At 43.8% G+C, this 23,863-nt stretch overlaps 1 protein-coding gene across 1 annotated transcript in view; it reads right to left on the reverse strand.

Moving 5' to 3' along the window:
• The window catches only part of LOC144491933 (limbin-like), a 154,147-nt gene that overhangs the window by 98,064 nt on the left and 32,220 nt on the right, over positions 1-23,863 (reverse strand). The window contains exons 8-10 of the mRNA XM_078210194.1: positions 22,427-22,552; positions 16,764-16,906; positions 9,124-9,448 (exon numbers count right to left, since the gene is read on the reverse strand). Coding sequence (XP_078066320.1) covers positions 9,124-9,448; positions 16,764-16,906; positions 22,427-22,552 — 594 coding nt within the window. The remainder of the gene's footprint in view (positions 1-9,123; positions 9,449-16,763; positions 16,907-22,426; positions 22,553-23,863) is intronic.

The raw sequence follows: 23,863 nt of genomic DNA on the forward strand, positions 1-23,863 counted from the left end.
GAACCGTGTCACAGGCAGCTCACTCCAGATCAGAACGACTCGCCACATAAAAGTTGTCTTCCTCAACTCATTGTTGTGTTTTTTGCCAATTATCTTAAATACGTACCCTCCTACCAATGTTTCTGATAAGAGTTCTCCTCAATTATTCCATAAAAACTTCTCCATCAACTCCTTTTAACCTTCTCTGTTCTAAGAAGACCAGCTCCAGTTTCCCTATGTAACTGAAGTCCCACATATCTGGTGTCAAGGTCTCAATGTTCTTCCTAAAGTGCGGTGCCCAGAATTGGATACAATACTCCAGTTACAACCTTTGTTTTCTTTTATTCTTTCATGAGATGCGGGCATCGCGAGCAAGCATCTGTTGCCCATCCCTAACTGCCCTTGAACTGAGTGGCCGGTAAGAGTCAACCACATTGTTGTGGGTCTGGAGTCACATGTAGGCCCGACCGGGTAAGAATGGCAGATCTCCTTCCCTAAAGGGCACTAGTGAACCAGATGGTTTTTTTACAACAACTGACAATGATTTCATGGATTGTTAAAAAATTGAATTCAAATTTCACCATCTGCCATGATGGGTTTCTACCCCAGGTCCCTAGGACAGTAGCCTGGGGTTTCTGGATTACAAGTCCAGTGATAATATCACTATGCCGCTGTCTCCCCTAATCCAGTGGTGCATAAATGTTTAGCACCACCTCCTTGCTTTTACACTCTACTTATAAAGCTAAGGACTCTCGGCATTCTTTTGGTTAAACAGCCTGCTCAATTTTAATAAGTGACCATTGAATCCCTACAGTACAGAAGAAGGCCATTCAGCCCATCGAGTCTGCACCAACCACAATCCCACCCAGGCCCTATTCCCGTAACCCCACACATTTACTCTGCTAATCCCCTGACACTCGGGTCAATTTAGCATGGCCAATCTACCTAACCCGCATAGCTTTGGACTGTGGGAGGAAACTGGAGCACCCGAAGAAACCCACGCAGACACGGGTAGAACGTGCAAACTCCACACAGACAGTGACCCAAGCCGGGAATTGAACCCTGGTCCCTGGCACTGTGAGGCAGCAGTATTAACCACTGTGCCACCATGGCGCCCCTCACTTGTCCTTTCATAGTTGGCAATTTGTTCACTTTTGTCTTGCAGATAATTGAAACATGCCCACCACTTGTAAAAAAAAATGTAGACCCTAGCTTTCCATTCCTGCAGACAACATTCATGTCGTGCTGACTCTTAGTTACACTAGGGGTGGAAATTCCCTGCCCTTCCCACCAGCAATATCTTCTGGTCCTGCCAACAGCGCACCCCTGCTGTGTGTTTCCTGGCAACGTGGGGTGGATTCAATGGGGAAATCCCATTGACAGTGACGGGACCAGGAGATTCGCACCGCTGGCCAACAGCAGGCTGCCACTGGAGGGCGGGGGTGGAGAGGGACAGAGAACCTGAAAATCTCACCCAATTAAATTGAGGTGAATCACAAAATACTTCCCCATCATTTAAATAGCCGGTACAGTGACTGGCAATGGGGAAGGGGGCGGGCAGGGGGTGTGTGAACTGTTCTGGTGCAACCTGTGTGCCTTGACACATCCTTTTAAATGCAAATGATTTATTAATGGACATTAAATTTAATTACAGGACACTTTTACTCATTGATACTACACTATGAAATGTTTATTAAATACAGGGGATTTTCACAGTAACTTCATTGCAATATTAATGTAAGCCTACTTGTGACTAATAAATAAACTTCAAATAATTATTGTGGTAATAAGAGTAGAAGGATTTTCAAAAGAATCCTGAACACAAAAGTCATAAACCATCTCAGGTCTGTACGTATGATGTAAAGTAAAACTTTACTGCTGTCATGTACACTAAAAGCTGCACAATCCTTACAAGCTAAACAACAAAACATCCAGACACACAAACACACTCAGTCTGATTATTTTTTTTAAAAAAATCTATAACTTCAACTTCAATAGGGTTCTTTTTCCCGTCAGACCAATCTGGCTATTTCTCCTCAAAGAAAAAGCACTTTCATCAGTCAGCCAGAAAGCCGCTATTTACTCTAATCCACATCCACAAAGAGAATTGTTACTCTCAGAGATGTGGATTTGAACTGAGGTCAGAGGAAGAAAACCAAAGTCTGCACAATTGACAGCCACAACAAAAACGTCTCAATCTGTGCACAGGAGCCCGGCGAGATGGAAAGGCATACTTGAGGTGGGGGAAGAGGTAGTGACTGAGGGGGTGGGGGGATGGGGGGGGGGGGGGGGCGGGGGGGAGTGGGGGACAGAAGCGAATGGAAGAGAAAGGCAATAGGAGTGGCGGGGGGGTAAGGGGAAAGTGGTGACTGGAAGAACCCCACAGTCTGAATACAGGAGAAGCACTCTCGCACATTCTATTACATTGGAACATCAGCCTTGATTTCTACACTCCAAATCTGGGAGGTCAACCTGGATCTCTATGATTCAGAAACGAGAGAGCTATCAACTGAGCCATGGCTGGCAATCCCCTCCAAGACTCTGTCCCTCTCTGTGTCCAAATCTCCTCCAGTGCACAATCCTCCGAAATATCTGTGCTTCTTTAATCTGTTCCTTTCGAGCAACCCAGACTTTAATTGTTCCCCCATTGGTGGCCGTGCATTCAGTTGGCCGGCGCTGAGCTCTGAAATTCCCTCCATACACCTCTCCACACCTCCTTCCTCCTTGAAGAAACTCCTTTAAATGTACCTCTTGATCAGGGTTTGAATGATCTTCCCCAATATCTGCCTCTCAAAGTCAAATTTAGCTGGACAACTCTCAATGAAAAGCCTTGGGAGATTTTCGGTGCTGCATGGGGCAGGTTGTTGTTATTAGAAACATCTGCAGAATAACCGAATGTACATCTATATATAGAAATAACGCAAAAGCATTACTTAGCAAAGTCTTTAAAACAAGCGCCACCCATTTCTACACGGTTCCTACTCGGGAGCCATTTCCATTCATCCAAAAATAAGACAGAATCTGATAGACCTCCTTGGCTGTAGGGACCAAAGCAAAATGGAGCAGGCGCAATTCGGCGTGTTTTTTAAAATAAATATCCACGCATATTTATTTTGTCAAGAGCCAGCTGGAAATCTGAAATTAAAACAGAAAGTGCTGAAAATATTCAGCAGGTCAGGCTGCACCTTAGCAGAGAGAGGCAGAGTTAACATTTCAGGTCAATAGCCATTCATCAGATGTCCCCTGACCTGCTGTGCATTTCCGTCATTTTCTGTTTTCACGTCACATTTATTTGGCGTTCCTTTTTTGATGTGGATTTTGCAGGAACTGGCATTCCACTTGGAAAGGCAAGTGACTGCGCACAAAAAATAAAATGTACCTCTTGTGGCATTTAGCAGCAAAAGATCAAGCGAATGTGAAAGGAACCATCCTGAATGTTTTCTCAAGCATATTATCACAGGCTGTTCCTAAATCAACCCCACAGCAGTGTAGAAAAACACATGTTTCTAGCGTTCAACATGCATTATCTAGCAACTGTTTGACCATACAAGCCTTGCAGCAAAAAACAACAGGAATAACACAAAATTAGTTCACTAAGATTACGCGTGCTTAAGCGTACTGGGTTTTTTCTGTTGACCTCCAACCCTTCAATTACAGTAAGTTGCTTGCAACTCAGTAATCTAACCTTACTGAGCTGCCCATTTTTATTTGTTCATTCGTGGGACATGGGCGTCGCTGGCTGGCCAGCATTTAGTTTCCCTATTTCAGAGGGCAGTTGAGAATCAACCACATTGCTGTGAAGTCACATATAGTCCAAAGATGTGCGGGTTAGGTTGATTGGCCAGGTTAAAAATTGCCCCTTAGAATCCTAAAATGCGTAGGTTAGAGGGATTAGCAGGTAAATATGTGGGGGTAGGGCCTGGGTGGGATTGTGGTCGGTGCAGACTCGATGGGCCGAATGGCCTCCTTCTGCACTGTAGGGTTTCTATGATTCTATGATAGTGGAGATGCCGGCGTTGGACTGGGGTAAACACAGTAAGAAGTCTAACAACACCAGGTTAAAGTCCAACAGGACTTTAATCTGGTGTTGTTAGACTTCTTACTGTGAAGTCACATATAGGCCAGACCAGGACAGCAGATTTCCTTCCCTAAAGGGCATTGGTGAACCAGATGGGTTTTATGACAATCGTCATCAGCAGATTCTTAATTCCAGATATATTTTATTGAATTCAAATTCCACCATCTGCTGTGGCAGGATTTGAACCCGGGTCCCCAGAACATTAGCTGAGTTCTGGATTAATAGTCTAGTGATAATACCACGAGGCCATCGCTTCCATATGCAATAAACTTTGTTCAGCAACATGCATCAATACACTAACATCTTACATGAAAACTTTCTATTGGAAGGCTACATACAGTGCTTTATTTTAGGCAATCCACATCAGCCTATTAAATATGAAATTAATTCAAACTAATCAGAATGACTGTAGACCAGGGGGTCCAATGTGAGTTGTGGGCAAATTCAGGATCCATAATTCAATACAAAATTAGTTAGTCGTATCAGCCAATTCTGGCCTCTTGTGCATCCTCAATTTCTATGGTCCCAGTTTCGATGGCCATGCCTTCAGCGGCCTATAGTCCAGCTTTGGAATTCCTTCCCTAAATCTCACTCTTCTTCTCTAAGATGCTCTTTACAACCTTCTTCTTTGACCAATTGTTTGGTCCCAATACCTCCATTTGGCCTTTTGTCTAATTTTGGCTGATAAGTTTCCTGTGATGTATCTTGTGACATTTTATTGTCCTAAAGACACTATTGTTAGGAAAACAAAGGTGGTTTTAAGGGATTTGATTGGAACCTTTGTAGGTCAAATAGTTTGGATGGGGCAGTTTTTGTGCAGTGTGTGCGGGAGGGTTTCCTGACACAATATGTGGATGGGCCGACTAGAGGTGAGGCCACATTGGATTTGGTACTGGGAAATGAACCGGGCCAAGTGTTAGATTTGGTTGTGGGAGAGCAATTTGGAGATAGTGACCACAATTCGGTGTCTTTTGTTATTGCAATGGAGAGGGATAGGGCCGTACGGCAGGGCAAGGTTTACAATTGGGGGAGGGGTAATTATGATGCGATTAGGCAAGAATTAGGGGGCATAAGTTGGGAACAGAAACTGTCAGAGAAAGGAACTAATGAAAAGTGGAACTTTTTCAAGGAACAAATACTGGATGTCCTTGATAGGTATGTTCCTGTCAGGCAGGGAGGAAATGGCCGAGTGAGGGAACCATGGTTCACAAAAGAGGTGGAATGTCTTGTGAAAAGGAAGAGGGAAGCTTATGTAGGGATGAGGAAACAAGGTTCAGATGGCTCGATTGAGGGTTACAAGTTAGCAAGGAATGAGCTGAAAAAGGGGCTTAGGAGAGCTAGGAGGGGACATGAGAAGTCCTTGGCGGGTCGGATCAAGGAAAACCCCAAGGCTTTTTACTCTTATGTGAGGAATAAAAGAATGACCAGGGTGAGGTTAGGGCCGGTCAAGGACAGTAGTGGGAACTTGTGTATGGAGTCAGTAGAGATAGGCGAGGTGATGAATGAATACTTTTCTTCAGTGTTCACCAAGGAGAGGGGCCATGTTTTTGAGGAAGAGAAGGTGTTACAGGCTAATAGGCTGGAGGAAATAGATGTTCGGAGGGAGGATGTCTTGGCAGTTTTGAATAAACTGAAGGTCGATAAGTCCCCTGGGCCTGATGAAATGTATCCTAGGATTCTGTGGGAGGCAAGGGATGAGATTGCAGAGCCTTTGGCGTTGATCTTTGGGTCCTCGCTGTCCACGGGGATGGTGCCAGAGGACTGGAGAATGGCGAATGTTGTTCCTCTGTTTAAGAAAGGGAATAGAAATGACCCTGGTAATTATAGACCGGTTAGTCTTACTTCGGTGGTTGGTAAATTGATGGAAAGGGTCCTTAGGGATGGGATTTACGACCATTTAGAAAGATGCGGATTAATCCGAGATAGTCAGCACGGATTCGTGAAGGGCAAGTCGTGCCTCACAAATTTGATTGAATTTTTTGAGGAGGTAACTAAGTGTGTTGATGAAGGTAGGGCAGTTGATGTCATATACATGGATTTTAGTAAGGCGTTTGATAAGGTCCCCCATGGTCGGCTTATGATGAAAGTGAGGAGGTGTGGGATAGAGGGAAAGTTGGCCGATTGGATAGGTAACTGGCTGTCTGACCGAAGACAGAGGGTGGTGGTCGATGGAAAATTTTCGGATTGGAGGCAGGTTGCTAGCGGTGTGCCGCAGGGATCAGTGCTTGGTCCTCTGCTCTTTGTGATTTTTATTAATGACTTAGAGGAGGGGGCTGAAGGGTGGATCAGTAAATTTGCTGATGACACCAAGATTGGTGGAGTAGTGGATGAGGTGGAGGGCTGTTGTAGGCTGCAAAGAGACATAGATAGGATGCAAAGCTGGGCTGAAAAATGGCAAATGGAGTTTAACCCTGATAAATGTGAGGTGATTCATTTTGGTAGGACAAATTTAAATGTGGATTACAGGGTTAAAGGTAGGGTTCTGAAGACTGTGGAGGAACAGAGAGATCTTGGGGTCCCTATCCACAGATCTCTAAAGGTTGCCAGTCAAGTGGATAGAGCTGTGAAGAAGGCCTGTAGTGTGTTAGCTTTTATTAACAGGGGGTTGGAGTTTAAGAGCCGTGGGGTTATGCTGCAACTGTACAGGACCTTGGTGAGACCACATTTGGAATATTGTGTGCAGTTCTGGTCACCTCACTATAAGAAGGATGTGGAAGCGCTGGAAAGAGTGCAGAGGAGATTTACCAGGATGCTGCCTGGTTTGGAGGGTAGGTCATATGAGGAAAGGTTGAGGGAGCTAGGGCTGTTCTCTCTGGAGCGGAGGAGGCTGAGGGGAGACTTAATAGAGGTGTATAAAATGATGAAGGGGATAGATAGAGTGAACGTTCAAAGACTATTTCCTCGGGTGGATGGAGCTATTACAAGGGGGCATAACTATAGGGTTCGTGGTGGGAGATACAGGACGGATATCAGAGGTAGGTTCTTTACGCAGAGAGTGGTTGGGGTGTGGAATGGACTGCCTGCAGTGATAGTGGAGTCAGACACTTTAGAAACATTTAAGCGGTTATTGGATAGGCACATGGAGCACACCAGGATGATAGGGAGTGGGATAGCTTGATTTTGATTTCAGATAAAGCTCGGCACAACATCGTGGGCCGAAGGGCCTGTTCTGTGCTGTACTGTTCTATGTTCTATGTTCTATGATTTATATTTGCATTTGTAAACATTAAAAATAAGCAGTTGTTTTAACTGGGTTTAATTTAACTTTTCTGTGCCTGGAAGGATAAAGATTCATGCTGGACAAAGATGTTGTATGTATGGGGGTTGGTTTCAATTCCAATTGTAATTCTATTATGCTTAGAAACGTCTATGGTGCAAAACATATATAGCCCAGCAGAAGCATGCTTTGCAACTGGATGCCCTTTTAAATGAAAAAGCTTTTTTGTTCTTTGTGTAGCTGAACTTGATTGCAATTGAAGACAGGACGCTGAGAAGTGAACATCTCTCAACCCTGCCAGAAGACTGGACAGGACAGGAGCTGCAAAGAGGCAGGCTTCCCAAAGAACCAGTTACTGTCCAGATAACCAGAGAATTGAGACAGAAAGAATGTATTAAAATGACTGAAATTAAGAATGTATTAAAATGATTGAAATTAAGAGAACAGAAACCAAGGTATTATTCAGAAGAATTCAAGGAAGAGTAACCAAAGAGTTCTGAGTTACAGAGATAATTGCAGTAAGCTGAGTTAAAGTGAGAAAGTAGACTTCAGAGGTAAATCAAAAGTTTGATGTCGTTTTAATAGTCTGAGAATCCAGAGTTAAAGCAGTTGTGAAGAATTTGTAAGGCAGTCAAGACAAAAGGAGGGGGTGTAAAACCTGGACTGGATTCGCTGTTAAATGCAGAGTAGAAGCTTTGTTTAAAAGTCATTTGGAAAACCCGGACAGAACTTTGGAATGTAAACTGCTAATATAAAGCACTAATGTGAAAGAAGATTTTAAAGTGTTTTTTTTGAGAATGGAATTTGGAAACTCTCATGTGATAATCATCTGGGGGGATTCCGAAGAGAAATCCACAGGCACTAATTTGGGCTCAGAGCAGCGTGTGTGCTTGACCACAGCAACTTATGTGTTTAAAGGGACTTTGTGTTAATGAGACCAATATAGCTTAAAATGTACTTTGTAATCCATGGTAATCTTGGAATCTGTGTGTAACTGTTAAGGTAAGGGAGGAGTAAAGAAGTATTGTATCATAATCCAAGTTTTTTAGGTTTCATAAACGTTATTTCTTGTTGTTAAAACTAATGAGTGGGCCTGCGACTCTGTTCCTCCAACATTTTATGAAAAGAAGTAAGTTAGTGTCTTTTGATGATGTGGGGATGCTGGCGTTGGACTGGGGTGGGCACAGTAAGAAGTCTTACAAAACCAGCTCATTGTTTGGTATCATGAGCTTTCGGAGCGTTGCTCCTTCATCAGGTGAGTGCCACTCAACTGGGGTCATAACACTATCCAATGAAAGCCGTTGTGATAGTTATTGTCACAATTTCAGGTCTACAGCAGATACTTTTAGGGCTTCAGTACTGCCAGTGGTGCCTTCAAGTGGATCCCACATCCCTCATGTTTACAGAGTTGACTAATGTTGTCCAATATCTATTATAAAATCCTGTAATGCAGGAATGTAATAAGAATAGAAAGGTTCAGGAGGATCGTCAGAATCTACAGGACTGTATTTCCGCATTCAAAAGGCTGTAAAGCATGATTGGTGGAGAAGTAAATTACAGTTTGAGTGTTTATTCTGGCCAACGTAGAATTTTCCATGCAGCAAGAATTTGGTAATGAAGTTATCAAGGTACCAAATATAAGGCTCTTCTTGGCTTTTTGTTTTTTTAAAAATGTAATACTTTGTCAATATACCCTCCAGAAAACATTCCACTTCTGAGAAATATGTCATAGGTTTATTCATTTGCCAATTAATATCACCATCATAAGTTTACTAGTCAAACAGTTTTACCTCTTTCTCTGTACTGTGTCTGACGAAAAAACATAACACTACTGTGTGCCTTGACATACCGCTTCATCCATATTCTGTAAGAGCAGCTTAGCTTCCTCTTCCTCTTGCTGCTGTCTCAGATAGAGGTCTTCCATTTTCTCTCTGGTCTCCTGGTTGCTTTGAGCTGCTAATGCAGCCAACACGTCATCGTGCTGTATACATAATCTGCTCTCTATCTCCTCAAACTGCCCCCTGAAGACAGTGCTTAACCTTTCCTCTAAAGTAGGTGAAAGGAAGCCATCAGGTTTGACCTTCCTGAGCGACAACACAGTGGCATCAATGCTCATTCTTTTTCGATAATATTCCAGATCTGTATCCATGTGTATCAGGCTCAACACATGCAGGCTGCAAAAGAAAAACCAAATGTTTACTGGGTACCACTTTGTGCACTCAGAAACAGAATTATAGAATCCCTACAGTGCCGGAAGAGGCCATTCGGCCTTTTGAACCTGCACAGACCACAATCCCACCCAAGCCCCATCCCCATAAACCCAAGCATTTACCCTGCTAAACCCCCTAACACTAAGGGGCAATTTAGCATGGCCAATCAACCTAACCTGCACATCTTTGGACTGTGGGAGGAAACTGGAGCACCCGGAGTAAACTCACACAGACACGGCGAGAACGTGTCAACTCCACAAAACCAGTCACCCAAGATTGGAGTTGAACCCGGGTCCCTGGTGCTGTGAGGCAATAGTGCTAACCACTGTGCTACCATGCCACCCTGTAAAAAAGGGACAATATTTCAGATTAAAAGAGAAACCACTAATTCTAGGCAGGAATTCTCCAGCCATTCATGCCCTGTCGCCGCGACTGTCAAGAGCAGAGAATTCGGCTCTCGGCCAAATCTCCATTCACTGCAGCGGGACCAGAAAATCCCAGCTGCGGGCGAGCTCGGAGAATCCAACCCCTAAATTCTGAAATATAAAACAGCCATGGAAATGCACAGCAGATTTCTTAATAATTCATTTATTTCCATGGTAACTTGTGTGAGAGCGCACAACCAGTGACTCATGTCACTAAAGATATAGGTCACGACAGGCTCCAACCTGAGTGAACACAAATACAAAGGTTTTATTCTTTCTAACTAAACTGCTGTAATATGGGTTATTTGTGATGTGGGTGGTGGTTCATTGGTGAGATCTTGGGGCCTGTGTGTGTTAAACAGGAACACCTTTACCGGTATGTTTTAACAATTTACAGTTCCATGTACGATCATAAAATATAATATAAAATGTAGAAATATAATCATAAAATAAAACACCATAAAATCAATTTTAAAAATCATGTGTCGTGTTGCTTCCACCATGCGGCCTAGCTGCTTACACAATTGCCGGAATTTTACCGCCACACCCGCCTTGGAATGGGGGCGGACGCGGCTCGCAGAACGGAATTCTCTGTTGGCCTCAGGCGGGATTTTACGAGCCTCGCCCGAGCAAGGTCGTAAAATGCCAGCTAATGTTTTTCTGGACTGTTCTCTGACCATGTGACTACATGCATCACACTGAGTGGTGCCATTCTCAAGTCCCATCTTAACACTTTCGCTGCTGTGCACCTTTACATTATAACGCATGCAGGCACATATCACAAACTTTATCTTTCATCAGAACTGGAAAGGTCACTTCGACCCGAGACATTAACTCTATTCACTCCACAGATGTTATCTGACCTGCTGAGTAGTTCCAGTAGTTTTTGCTAATACCTGTATGCATTTACATACTTTTAATTACCATACATACAATGCAACTGGCTTTTTTTATATTATACAAGTTAGACAGCTAGCTTTAGAATTAGCCAACACTCTTTTGCTAGATCAAAGATCAAATAGAATCCCTGCAGTGTAGAATGAGGCCATTCGGCCCATTGAGTCTGCACTGATTCTCTGGCAGAGCATCCCACTGATGCCCTATCCCCTTAACCCCATGTATTTACAAAGAACAAAGAGAACAAAGAACAGTACAGCACAGGAAACAGGCCCTTCGGCCCTCCAAGCCTGTGCCGCTCCTTGGTCCAACTAGACCAATCGTTTGTATCCCTCCATTCCCAGGCTGCTCATGTGACTATCCAGGTAAGTCTTAAACGATGTCAGTGTGTCTGCCTCCACCACCCTACTTGGCAGCGCATTCCAGGCCCCCACCACCCTCTGTGTAAAAAACATCCCTCTAATATCTGAGTTATACTTCGCCCCTCTCACCTTGAGCCCGTGACCCCTCGTGAACGTCACTTCTGATCTGGGAAAAAGCTTCCCACTGTTCACCCTATCTATCCCCTTCATAATCTTGTACACCTCTATCAGATCTCCCCTCATTCTCCGTCTTTCCAGGGAGAACAACCCCAGTTTACCCAATCTCTCCTCATAGCTAAGACCCTCCATACCAGGCAACATCCTGGTAAACCTTTTCTGCACTCTCTCTAACGCCTCCACGTCCTTCTGGTAGTGCGGCGACCAGAACTGGACGCAGTACTCCAAATGTGGCCTAACCAGCGTTCTATACAGCTGCATCATCAGACTCCAGCTTTTATACTCTATACCCCGTCCTATAAAGCCAAGCATACCATATGCCTTCTTCACCACCTTCTCCACCTGTGTTGCCACCTTCAAGGATTTGTTGACTTGCCCACCTAGGTCCCTCTGTGTTTCTATACTCTTGATGGCTCTGCCATTTATTGTATAACTCCTCCCGACATTATTTGTTCCAAAATGCATCACTTTGCATTTATCCGGATTAAATTCCATCTGCCACCTCTCCACCCAATTTTCCAGCCTATCTATATCCTGCTATATTGCCCGACAATGCTCATCGCTATCCGCAAGTCCAGCCATCTTCGTGTCATCCGCAAACTTGCTGATAACACCAGTTACACTTTCTTCCAAATCATTTATATATATATATATATCACAAATAGCAGAGGTCCCAGTACAAAGCCCTGCGGAACATCACTGGTCACAAACCTCCAGCCGGAAAAAGACCCTTCGACCGCTACCCTCTGTCTCCTATGGCCAAGCCAGTTCTCCACCCATCTAGCCACTTCTCCTTGTATTCCATGAGCCTTAACCTTCTTAACCAACCTGCCATGTGGGACTTTGTCAAATGCCTTACTGAAATCCATATAGACAACATCCACGGCCCTTCCTTCGTCAACCGTTTTTGTCACTTCCTCAAAAAACTCCACCAAATTTGTAAGGCACGACCTCCCTCTTACAAAAACATGCTGTCTGTCACTAATGAGATTGTTCCGTTCTAAATGCACATACATCCTGTCTCTAAGAATCCTCTCCAACAACTTCCCTACAACGGACGTCAAGCTCACCAACCTATAATTTCCCGGGTTATCCCTGCTACCCATCTTAAACAACGGGACCACATTCGCTATCCTCCAATCCTCAGGGACCTCACCTGTGTCCAAAGAAGCGACAAAGATTTCTGTCAGAGGCCCCAGCAATTTCATCTCTCATCTCCCTGAGCAGTCTAGGATAGATGCCATCAGGCCCTGGGGCTTTGTCAGTTTTAATGTTCCCTAAAAAACCTAACACTTCCTCCCTAATTACCCCACTAATCCCCCTAACCTACACATCTCAAGACACCAAGGGGAAATTTAACATGGCCAATCCACCTAACCTGCACATCTTTGAACTGTGGGAAGAAACCGGAGCACCAGGAGGAAACCCACGCAGACACAGGGAGAATGTACAAACTCCACACAGTCACCCAAGGCCAGAATTGAATCTGAGTGCCTGGCACTGTGATGCAGCAGTGCTGAGCACCGTGCTGCCCTTGACAAATGAATGCTATTATCTGTTCTATATAAAGAAATGCTTGAAATAATTGGACAATGAAGAGAGTCAGAAGAGAATGAGACAGACAGACATGAAAGGAGGAGAGATAAAAAGGTAAAAATAAAATGTCCTGGTTTTAATCACTCCTGGTATTGACAACAAGGGAGCACACTCCAAAGTTACGTCCAGTCAGCCAAAATGATGCCAAACTTATGAAATTATTTTGGCAGTGTAATATTTTACTGTTGCACAGAAGATCCAAAAATGTAATGCAACATACTTTATGGTCTGGATCAGCTTTTGCTGGCAAATGTGTTTTATTTGAAAAACCACTGGAGGGGATCTGATCCTTCAGGCCATCTGGGTTGAGTTCTGGCATCAGGAATTCAGTCGCATCGGTGAACCGTATGCCACCGTGTGCCAAACCAAGAGGATTACAAGAACCTCAAACCACAGGGTCTAACTGGAAGGATCGCTGCTTTTAAAAAAAAAAATACTGCACATAGGACGAGACAAGTAAAGAGGAAAGTTAAATAAGGTAAGTAACTAATTAAGCTGAGAGGCCTCGCTCAATACGTCAGAGCAGCAATAACAATTGCTGGAGAGGTGGTGTGGGGTGGGCTGCGTAAGCAGAGATAAATTGCCAAGTTAGATAAAATGTATTCCAAGCGGTTAAGAGAACTAAAGGGAGGAACGACAGAGGCTCTGATCATCACTTTCCAATTATCTCTGGAAATGGACACGGTGCTGGAGAATGGTTAATGTCATACATTGTTTCAAAAGGAAGAAAGGGGCAGACTGACTAACCACAGGCTGGTCAGGCTGACCTCAATTGGTGGGATATTATTGGAAAAAATTCAGAGTGTCGGTATAAATCGTCACTTAAAAAGGAATGGATTCATCAAGGACAGTCCACATGGGGTTTGCCGAGACAAGATCATGCTTGACTAACTTGATCGAAGTCTGTGAGGAGGTAACAAGGAGGGTTGAGGAGCATAGTGCTTTTCATGTACTCCATATTGATTTTAGTGTTGAGGTCCCACATGGTAGACTGCCCAGAAAAGTTTCAAGTTGGATCCAAAGTTAGCTCAGAGGCTGGAAGTAAAAGGTGGCAGATGTTTTTGTGACCAGAAGGGGTTCAGTAGGGGGGGGGTCTGTCAGCTTCAGTCTGGGTTCCTTGCTTTTCGTGGTACATAGCAATGATGCTCTTCAGATCCAAATGCAGGAGGGGGCATCATTAAGAAGTTTGCAGACAATGAAAATTGGCCATGTGGGCAGCACGGTGGCACAGTGGTTAGCACTGCTGCCTCACAGTGCCAGGGACCTGGGTTCAATTCCGGCCATGGGTGACTGTCTGTGTGGAGTACGCACGTTCTCCCCGTGTCTGCGTGGGTTTCCTCCGGGTGCTCTGGTTTCCTCCCACAGTTCAAAGATGTGTGGATTAGGTTGATTAGCCATGTTAAATTGTCCCTTAGTGTCAGGGAGATTGGCTGGGTAAATACGTGGGGTTAAGGGGACAGGGCCTGGGTGGGATTGCCATTGGTGCAGGCTTGATGGGCTGAATGGCCTCCTTCTGTACCGTAGGGATTCTATGATTGATGGCAAGGAAGATATCAATCAGGCAGGGAGGCAGAAAAGTGACAAATGCAATTCAAATTGGAGAAAGTGCTTAGTAATGCATCTGGGGAAAGCAAACATTACAAGGGAAATACACAACAAACAGTAGGATAAAACAACAACAACTTGCATTTATGTAGCACCTTTAACATAATAAAATGTCTTAAGCCACTAAAACAAAATATGATACATAAGGGAGTATTGGAGCAGATGACCAAACGCTTGGTCAAAGAAGTAAGATTTAAGAAGTTTCTTAAAGGAGGAAAGTGGGGTAGAGAAGTGGAAAGTTTCGGGGGATTTAATTAAGGGCTTCAGTACTGAGACGCATAGAGGAACAGAGTGCACACCCACAGATAACTGAAACTAGGAGAAGTAGATAAGGTCACTAAGAAGGCACTGAGAATAATTTTCTTTATTAGTTAAGGCAAAACAAATAAGAGCGGGGATGTTTTGTAGCAGCTATATAAAACATTGATTAGGCCACAGCTAGAGTACTACAGAGTTTTGGTCACCACAGTATCATCACACTAGCGAGGGTGCAGAGGAGATTTTGAAGATGTTGCTAGGGTTGGAAAATTGTTAGCTCTGAGAATTTGATAGACTAGTGTTATTTTCTTTGTAACAGCGGAGGCTGAAGGGAAATCGAATCGAGGTGTGTGAAATTATGAGGGGCTGACAAAGAGTGGATTAGGAAGGGCCGATTGCCCTTAATAGAGAGCTCAATAACCAGGGAACATAGATTTAAAGTCATTACTAGAAGTGTTATCGGGGATCTGAGGAGGGCTTTTGTCAGCCATTGGGTGGCAGGGGTTTGGAACTCCGCAGTTACCCTCATCACATGGAAAAAAACCTTAGATAACTCTTTTTGGAGTGAGGTGGACATGATGGACCAAGCGGCCATCTTTTGTGCCATAGATTCCCATGATTCTATATAGTCAGAAGAGCATAAGATATAGGAGCAGAATTAGGCCACTCGGCCCATCGAGTCTGCTCCGCCATTCAATCATGGCTGTTATTTTTCTCATCCCCATTCTCCTGCCTTTTCTCCATAACCCCTGATCCGCTTATTAATCAAGAACCTTAATTAATCAAGTGAGAAGAATATCTGCACGTCACACACACCATTTTGAGGAGACAGGAGGCCAGTCATGCCTGCAAAGCAGTCACCACACAACCCTATTCCTAAGCCATCATCCTTTAAAATTTGGTTCGAAATGTTTTGAGCAGGGATGCAGGACAAACAAAAGATCTGTTTGGATATTTTTTTAAACCCTTACTTATTGAAGGCCTGAATCATGTTATATGGGCTTCATTACTTCAGTGATTCAATGTTAATCAAACTTGCCCCAGCTGTGCTCTGCTTGACACATTGGAGCGTACATCAAACTGTCAACGAGTGTGATTTAGTCTGGGGTCATTTTTTTTTTAAACCATGAAATGACAATACAATTCGTCACTGTGGGGTCAGAGGTGGTGAAAGAACCTTGAATTAGCAGATCCTTGCACCTACACTTTCTACAATCAGTTGCAATATTGATTCTTGCCATGTGATTTTACCTGAAGACCACCAACAATATCAAGTTAAAAAACTCGTCTTCAATGACCGAGGAACGCTAACTTTCTCAACGAGAAAGCATGGCTTGCTTCAGCAACCATTGGCTGGAATTCTCCAGCTGTTCACATCGGCGGGATCTTAGAATCATAGAATCCCTACAACCAGAAGGAGGCCATTCAGCCCATCAAGCCTGCACCAACAACAACCCCACCCAGGTCCTATCCCAGCAATCCACGTATTTACCCTGCTAATCCCACTGGCACTAGGGTCAATTTTAGCATGGCTAGTCAACCTGACCCGCACCTCCTTGGTCTGCGACAGGAAATCGGAGCACCTGAAGGAAACCCACGAAGGGAGAATGTGCAAACTCCACACAGACAGTTACCCAAGGCTGGAATTGAACCCAGGACCTGGTGCTGTGAAGCAGCAGCACTAACCACTGTGCCGCCCCATCTTTTGTGGGATCTTGACGTTGGAGAGACCGGAAGATCTCACTGCCGGCAAACGTCACGCCGCCTCCCGCCATGAGAAGCACGGGGCAAGGTGACCAGCGAATCCCCTTCATTGTCTTCTGAAATTCAGTCTGAAATGTTTTTAGACCAGCGAATCCCCTTCATTGTCTTCTGAAATTCAGTCTGAAATGTTTTTAGCTGTTAACAGTGTACAAAAATCGAAGATTTACTTAGATAATTCTTTAAAAAAACCCTTACTCATTGAAGGCCTGAGTCATGTCCTGTAGATCTTCAAGCACCAAAATGTCAATCAATTTATCCTCGAGTTGAAGTTTTTCCTTGAGTTGTTCGGCTGCATCACTGATTAGCCCAGAACTAGAACTGGATTGGTTTGTCTCCACCTGTAACAAGAGCCGAGGTATAAGCTGCATAATGCAATTCAGCTGAGACACATTAGCCTAAATATTGTTAGTAATGCTCACTCGGGTTCAGCTGTTACTAGGTAAACGTCTGTGAGAACACAGCAATTCTATACCTGTAGAATAGAAGATTCAACCAGAGTGCTGCACAGTAATTAGACCTTTGATGCATTGGCGAGCGATTGTAACATTCAGCCAGAGTGTGATATGCACAATATCAGCCTGGGCACCTGCTGAACATCTCTATCCTCAATGCAAAATGAGAATTGGAAGAGGTGTTACGAGAGCAACTGAACGGATTGCAATAATGTAAAATGTGTGCTAATAGTCAAAACTACCTCTTCCCCAACTGTATTACAGACCAAATTTGCAAGTTCACGTTTATTGGGTGAGATCTCCTGCCCGCCACCAGTCTAGTTCTGGTTATGTGCTAATCAGGGAAAGCTCCAACTCAAAGTTAAAGTGATTAACATCACTTTGTGATGTATTTTGCAGGGACAGACTTGACCAGCCATTGGCTGGCGACAGGATCCTCCCATCCCCCCACCCCGCTGTCAACGGGGTTTCCCATTGTTTGCACCCTCCACTGCAGGGGAACCAGCGGCAGGGGGTCACTGTTGGCATGACTGGAAGGCCCGACTGGCAGGGGCGGACAGAAAATCCCAGCCATTAACTCCCACATGGTGGTCTCCTGATCATAATGGTGTCATGTTGGGGAGGCACAGAATGAATCTTTATCGTAAATTATTGTTACTCATCCATGAGGTAGCAATGCATCTTGACTGATCATGGGAAGCAGGAGGTACCTCATCTACCACCTATCCAATATCTTGTTCCATTAACCGGGAAGATAAAACTGGAAAGTCAGTCACCTTGTCATGTGCATGCACCAGAGGATGGTGGGAGTCTGAAATTCACTGCCTGAAAGGATGGTGGAGGCAGAGGCCCTCATTATGTGTAAGTAGTAGTTAGATGTGCACTTGCAACGCCAAGGCATACAAGGCTATGAACCAAGTGCTAGAAAATGGGATTAGAATAGTTGGGTGGTTTGTATTTGACCGGCTCACATTGGATGGGCTGATAGGCCTTTTTCTGTGCTGTAGATCTCTATGTCTAAATTTAAATGACTCTAGATTTGGTCAAAATGATGGTGAATGGTTTGCTTGGCTGTGGTTTTGGCTGGGTTGGGGTATACAGTGCACCATATCAATCCTTGAACAACAAAATGCACTTATTATTAGTGGAAGGAAATGACTGGGTTACCAGTAATCCAGAATGCAATTGAGGTAAATGAAATTGTAAAGGTTATTCTGTAATTCAACAGTTTCTTTTAGCTATGATAACAGTAGGTTTACATAAGGGAGTAAAATTCACGCCTTCATTGTCAACATTCCAAAAAAACACCAAACTTCTCTGTCCTTGTCCGCAGCTGGGATTCTCCGGTGCTGCTGAAAGTGAATGGAGCTTTGGCCTGAACGCTAAATTCTCCATTCTCACTCGCAGCGGGACAGCTTCGGAAGAGATGGGAGAATCCCGCCCAAAGTATCAGATTTTTAAAAAACTTTGAAGTTTCTGTCCCTGGGATGGCTGCTGCACCAAGGCATAACTGAGAGGTCAAGACTTTGGCCTGGATTTTCACCAAGTCAGGTTGACCCAAGAGCCCTTTAAAGATGGTGGGTAGGTCCCAATTCTGGAGTTCCTAATCCCATTGCCAGGCTGTATGATTATTGGGAATGCCATTAAAGGGTGTGGACTGGTTCCAGTTAGAAGTCCACATCTGGCTCTCCTGATCTGGCCAGCTCCATTATGGGAATAGGCATGTCTTGTCCTCTGCAATTTTTAAGGAGGCAGGCCAGGTTTTCATAGAGACGCAGTTCACAGTAACTCAGAGCAGTTGTGAACCCCAATTCATCTACCCCTTCGGGTCTCTCCTGCCCCCATGTCAAGGTCTGCCATTCCATCTAGCCATGTCCCCTCATGCCCTCTGTGTTCGTCTCTGCATCAGCCCAGACAGCTATTAGATTACTGGAACACCTGCTTCACAAGAGAAACATTGTTTGATTGACAGCTCAGGCTCTCTGATCACTTGACAATGTTTGTTGGCATAAATGAAGTGGTTTCAAAGGTTTGCGGTATTTGGCGCTTCAAATGACCTGAATGATTGACATATTTATTAGCTTGGTCCAGACTTTATTTTCAAGCATAGGAATAAGTTATAAACAGATTACATTTTCTCAAAGTTATTGTTTACATGTATTAGTATAAACTGCAGTGTTCATTGGTTCTAGAAAGTGTATAGAGGAGCAATGGGCATTGAAGTGTTAGAGCTTGGCATCGAGTGCATGAGGGGACATAGATGGTGGATGGAATGCAGAGCGTGGCATAGGAGCCAGGAGGGGACATAGCAGGTGGGTGGGGGCATGAAGTGACATGGATGGGGCATGGGGAGGATTTGGAAGGTGAAACAGGGGTGAGGACTGAAGGGCCCGTGTGCTTTTATTCACTAGCTGAAAGCCCATGGCAAGCCTTCTAGACTGCCACCCCTGTACCCAGCAGCCCCTGCGGCAGTTCCCACAATTCTTCTCGGGTTGCCTGGTCCAACTTCAGCCCGCATCCTGCCCTTGGCAATGAGGATCCCGCCTTTTCAAGCACTTTCTCCCGATAAAAACCCAGACCTACATTCCCAGAAATATTATTGGACCCTTCTTCTTAGCCCATCAGCAAATGTAACATAAAAATTCTAAATCTTATCCACCTGGGCCTCTTCTGTTCCACAATCTATCTCCTGGCAGGTTGGTCTGCTGGGGGAAGCCATTATTATTCCCCTGCTAGGGGCCTTCATTTAAAATAGAAGTTCACCTTCTGATAAAAATTATTGGGAACCTATTTGCATATGTAAAGAGGACTCCACTGCCTACCTGTATGTGTCTTATTAGAATAACCAGCTTAACATCAAGACATGCCGATAATGTATGAGGAAGAGGTGAGCAGCTACTTGCATCTTAAGGGTGTTCCCCAAAATCTGCATTCTACTGAGTGGAGAGAGTTAAATTTGGGCCTCCTGTGTCAGAAAAATTCAATTATTTGCTCTTTGGGTGACTAAATCAATATTTCCAACAGCGGAACTTCTACCTAATGAACAGTTATGAATTCTGTAGAGGCACATTGTGACATTAATCTCTATTGACAGATGCATGACAATGATGTTATGCATCTTGTTTCTTAGCCCTTTATTACACTCACCTGGCCAACGTTAAGACAGAATATTGAATAAATCTAGACAAATTATATTCCACACAGAAAGTGCACAGGACAATCTGAATACAGTGAAGAGTCTGAGGAAGAGTGGCAGATTCATGCCATTAAATAAATACATTAGGGCTAAATGATGGGCATTGGATTCTGAGGCAGTCATTGGGCTTAGCGCGACACTACCCCAGTATGCAGCCACCAGTCTGGGTGGTTTTGAGACAGACAATATACCATGTCAAATGACAGCAAGATTTCCAACAAACCTGCAGCACTGCACATGCCCGTTCAGTAAAAGGTGAACAAGCACAACCCATCAAAGACATAGGGAGTGAACTGTCGAATGGGGTTCTTGCACCTTTTAATCTCTCAGGGGAGCCACGTAATGTTGTATTTCCAGAGTTTGCTTGGTTCTCCCGTCAAGGTTGCAGCAGATGAGCAGGAGATGCCAGTGGAAATTCTCCCCCACAATGGCAAATGCCTGTTTACTGGGCTGACTCTCCCTTCCCCATTGGCTTGTGACATTCAGACAACTCCTTATTCTCCACTGGGAACTGGGGTACTCACAACAGATCACTATGCGACTGGCTCTCAAACTGCCTCACTCACTCCTCCCATTTAAAACAAAACCCACAACAGGCAACAATAGGAAGACATGATGGTAGAAATCTTTCTCAGACAGCAATGCAAATAGGGCATTGATGGTCTTTTATGTTCCAATTGTATTCACACAATGTTTTGGTCTCAGCTACTTTCTACAGTAGTATAAAAACATAGAAAATAGGAGCAGGAGTAGGCCATTCAGTTCTTCCAGCAAGCTCCGCCATTCATTTTGATCATCAAATTCAATATCCTGATCCCACCTTCCCCGAATGATGGAACAGGACATTGGATAGGTGGTCGATAAGATACCACCGGTTTCCCATCACCAGCCAAAATGCATTTCTACCTCATGGATGAGTAACAATAATTGTCATGTAACTGTTTGGAGTCACAGAAGTTTACAGCATAGAAACAGGCCCTTCGGCCCAACTTGTCCATGCCACCTTTTTTTTTTAGAAACCACTCAGCTAGTCCCAATTGCCCGCATTTGGCTCATATCCTTCGATACCCATCCTACCCATGTAACTGTCTAAATGCTTTTTAAAAGACAAAATTGTACCCGCCTCTACTACTGCCTGTGGCAGCTTGTTCCAGACACCCACCATCCTGTGTGAAAAAATTGCCCCTCTGGACCCATTTGTATCTCTCCCCTCTCACTTTAAACCTATGCCCTCTAGTTTTAGATTTGCCCTACCTTTGGGAAAAGATGTTGACTATCTAACTGATCTGTGTCCCTCATTATGTTATAGACCTCTACAAGATCACCCCAAAATCTCCTACGCTTCAGGGAAAACAGTCCCAGTCTATCCAGCCTCTCCTTATAACTCAAACCATCAAGTCCCGGTAGCATCCTGGTAAATCTTTTCTGCACTCTTTCTAGTTTAATAATATCCTTTTTATAATAGGGTGACCAGAACTGCACATAGTATTCCAAATGTGGTCTTCCCAATGAATTTTTTGATTTGATTTATTATTGTCACATGTATTAGCATACAGTGAAAAGTATCATTTCTTGCACACTATACAGACAAAGCATACCGTTCATAGAGAAGGCATTGTTAGAGAGTTTAAAAGAGTTAGTCTTGCTCAGCTTGCAAGAAGTCGCCTCCTTCCGGCGCCATCTTGGTCTTGTAACAGCTTCAACAAGACGTCCCAACTCCTGTATTCAATGTTCTGACCAATGAAACTAAGCATGCCGAATGCCTTCTTCACCACACTGTTCACCTGTGACTCCACTTTCAAGGAGCTTTTAACATGTACCCCTAAATCTCTTTGTTCTGCAACTCACCCCAACGCCTTACCATTAACTGAGTAAGTCCTGTCCTGGTTCAATCCACCAAAATGCATCACCTCGCAATTATCTAAATTAAAATCCATCTGCCATTCGTCAGCCCACTGGCCCACTTGATCAGATCCTGGAATAAAAGGCATCTGTTGAACCAGCTTCTGGCATTTACGCTGTCAAATATGACTCTCTTATGCTGGAGCAGAATCATTGGGCCCGGTTTATTACAAGTTGACCATTTTGTCATGGAGAGAAGGAACCCAATTTTAGCTGGGTGAACACCAGCAGCTGACTCACGGACACAGCTTGTGCTGGGATCCAAACTAAAACAGCACGAGTGTAAAACAACCTCTTGGCTCACTGACCTTCTGCAGAGGGCTATTTCTGACTCTTACGAAATGGATCATGATGAGAACTGAACACACCAAGGCAAAGGAAACAATGAATGCAACAATAAATCCAAGGAAGTGGATGCCATGATTTGGAGAAACCTGGAAAAGAAGGATTAAAAAAAACTGGTTAGCTGGCAAAGCCAGTAACAAATAAATCAAAATAACTTTTCATTCTGACAGCAGGTCCCTGGGTACTTTCCACCGAAAAAACAAGAGTAAAGTCTTGTTTGCTTCTATTTCCTATCAGCGGTTGCTGTACAATAGTTGCTCAAAAGAACACGTTCAACTCAACCAAAAATTAAAAGTGAAAAGTAACTGTTTTTAAACAACTATTTTTAAAATATGAGCTGATACTTGGAGATTTTATTTGTTTAGCTATTGACAAGTTGACCTCATCTCTGAGATATGTTAAGGTTATTTCTGTGATTCACTCACTTTTCAAACAGGGAAACTCTGGATACACTCGGGATATTGCTCTAATTCTTGACCACACCCCCTCCCCCAAAGGTTTTGGTAAGATCCAGTATGGGACCAATAACGTTTTGTATAAAGTAGACAAAGCTCGGGATTCAAGGGTCGGAATTCTCCGGTATTCTGCCCCGTTACAGCTGCCGGTGGGAACGGAGAATTTGGTGCTCAGCCAAATCTCCCATTACAGCAGTGGGACTAGAGAATCCCAGCCGTGGGCGAGGTCGGAGAATCCAGTCCTTGATTTTTGAAAAGGTTCAAATGGGACCAAAACTTGGATTATTAGCAAACCCTTAGAAGCTTTCGAGGAATTATTTATACTGGACCAGAGGAATATTTATCTTAATAATTCAACATAGTCTGCTTCCTGTTGTAGGACTTGAATAAAGCCACAATATTCCACAGAATTTGAACAAACAAAAATAACCTTTACTACACAAAATCAAAAAGATGAAACAATTTCCAATATCTTTTCAAAAAGTTCACATTTATTAGTCCCAAGTGGGCTTACATTAACACTGCAATGAAGTTACTGTGAAAATCCCCTATCTATCGTATACTCTAACATTCTGGGTTAATATAAGGTACTTGCGTGATGATACTGTGCCTTTAAGAAATGTATTAATATCACGTTTCTTGTGAGGGGTATGTTTAAAATTCAGTTCTGCTTTACATGGTGCTGATTTGTCTGCACCAGGTAGTTAATATGCTCAGAATGCAGACTAATTATTGATTTTAGCGAGGGATGTATTTGTTTTAATCTAAGTTAATGCATTTTTGTTCATTTGGTTTTTCCCCTGGGGTTTCAGAGTAGGGTTCTGATTAGGCTGATTGATAGAGACAGAAAATGGGAGAAGCTAAGCTTGCAGCAGAGACTGTTTTTTTTTAAACAGTCAGATACAGTTGGGTTCCATAAGAAGAGCTGTGTTTCTGTCTGTCCCT

This window comes from Mustelus asterias, chromosome 1 (genome assembly GCF_964213995.1).
Source record: "Mustelus asterias chromosome 1, sMusAst1.hap1.1, whole genome shotgun sequence".
Taxonomy (NCBI): Eukaryota; Metazoa; Chordata; class Chondrichthyes; order Carcharhiniformes; family Triakidae; genus Mustelus; species Mustelus asterias.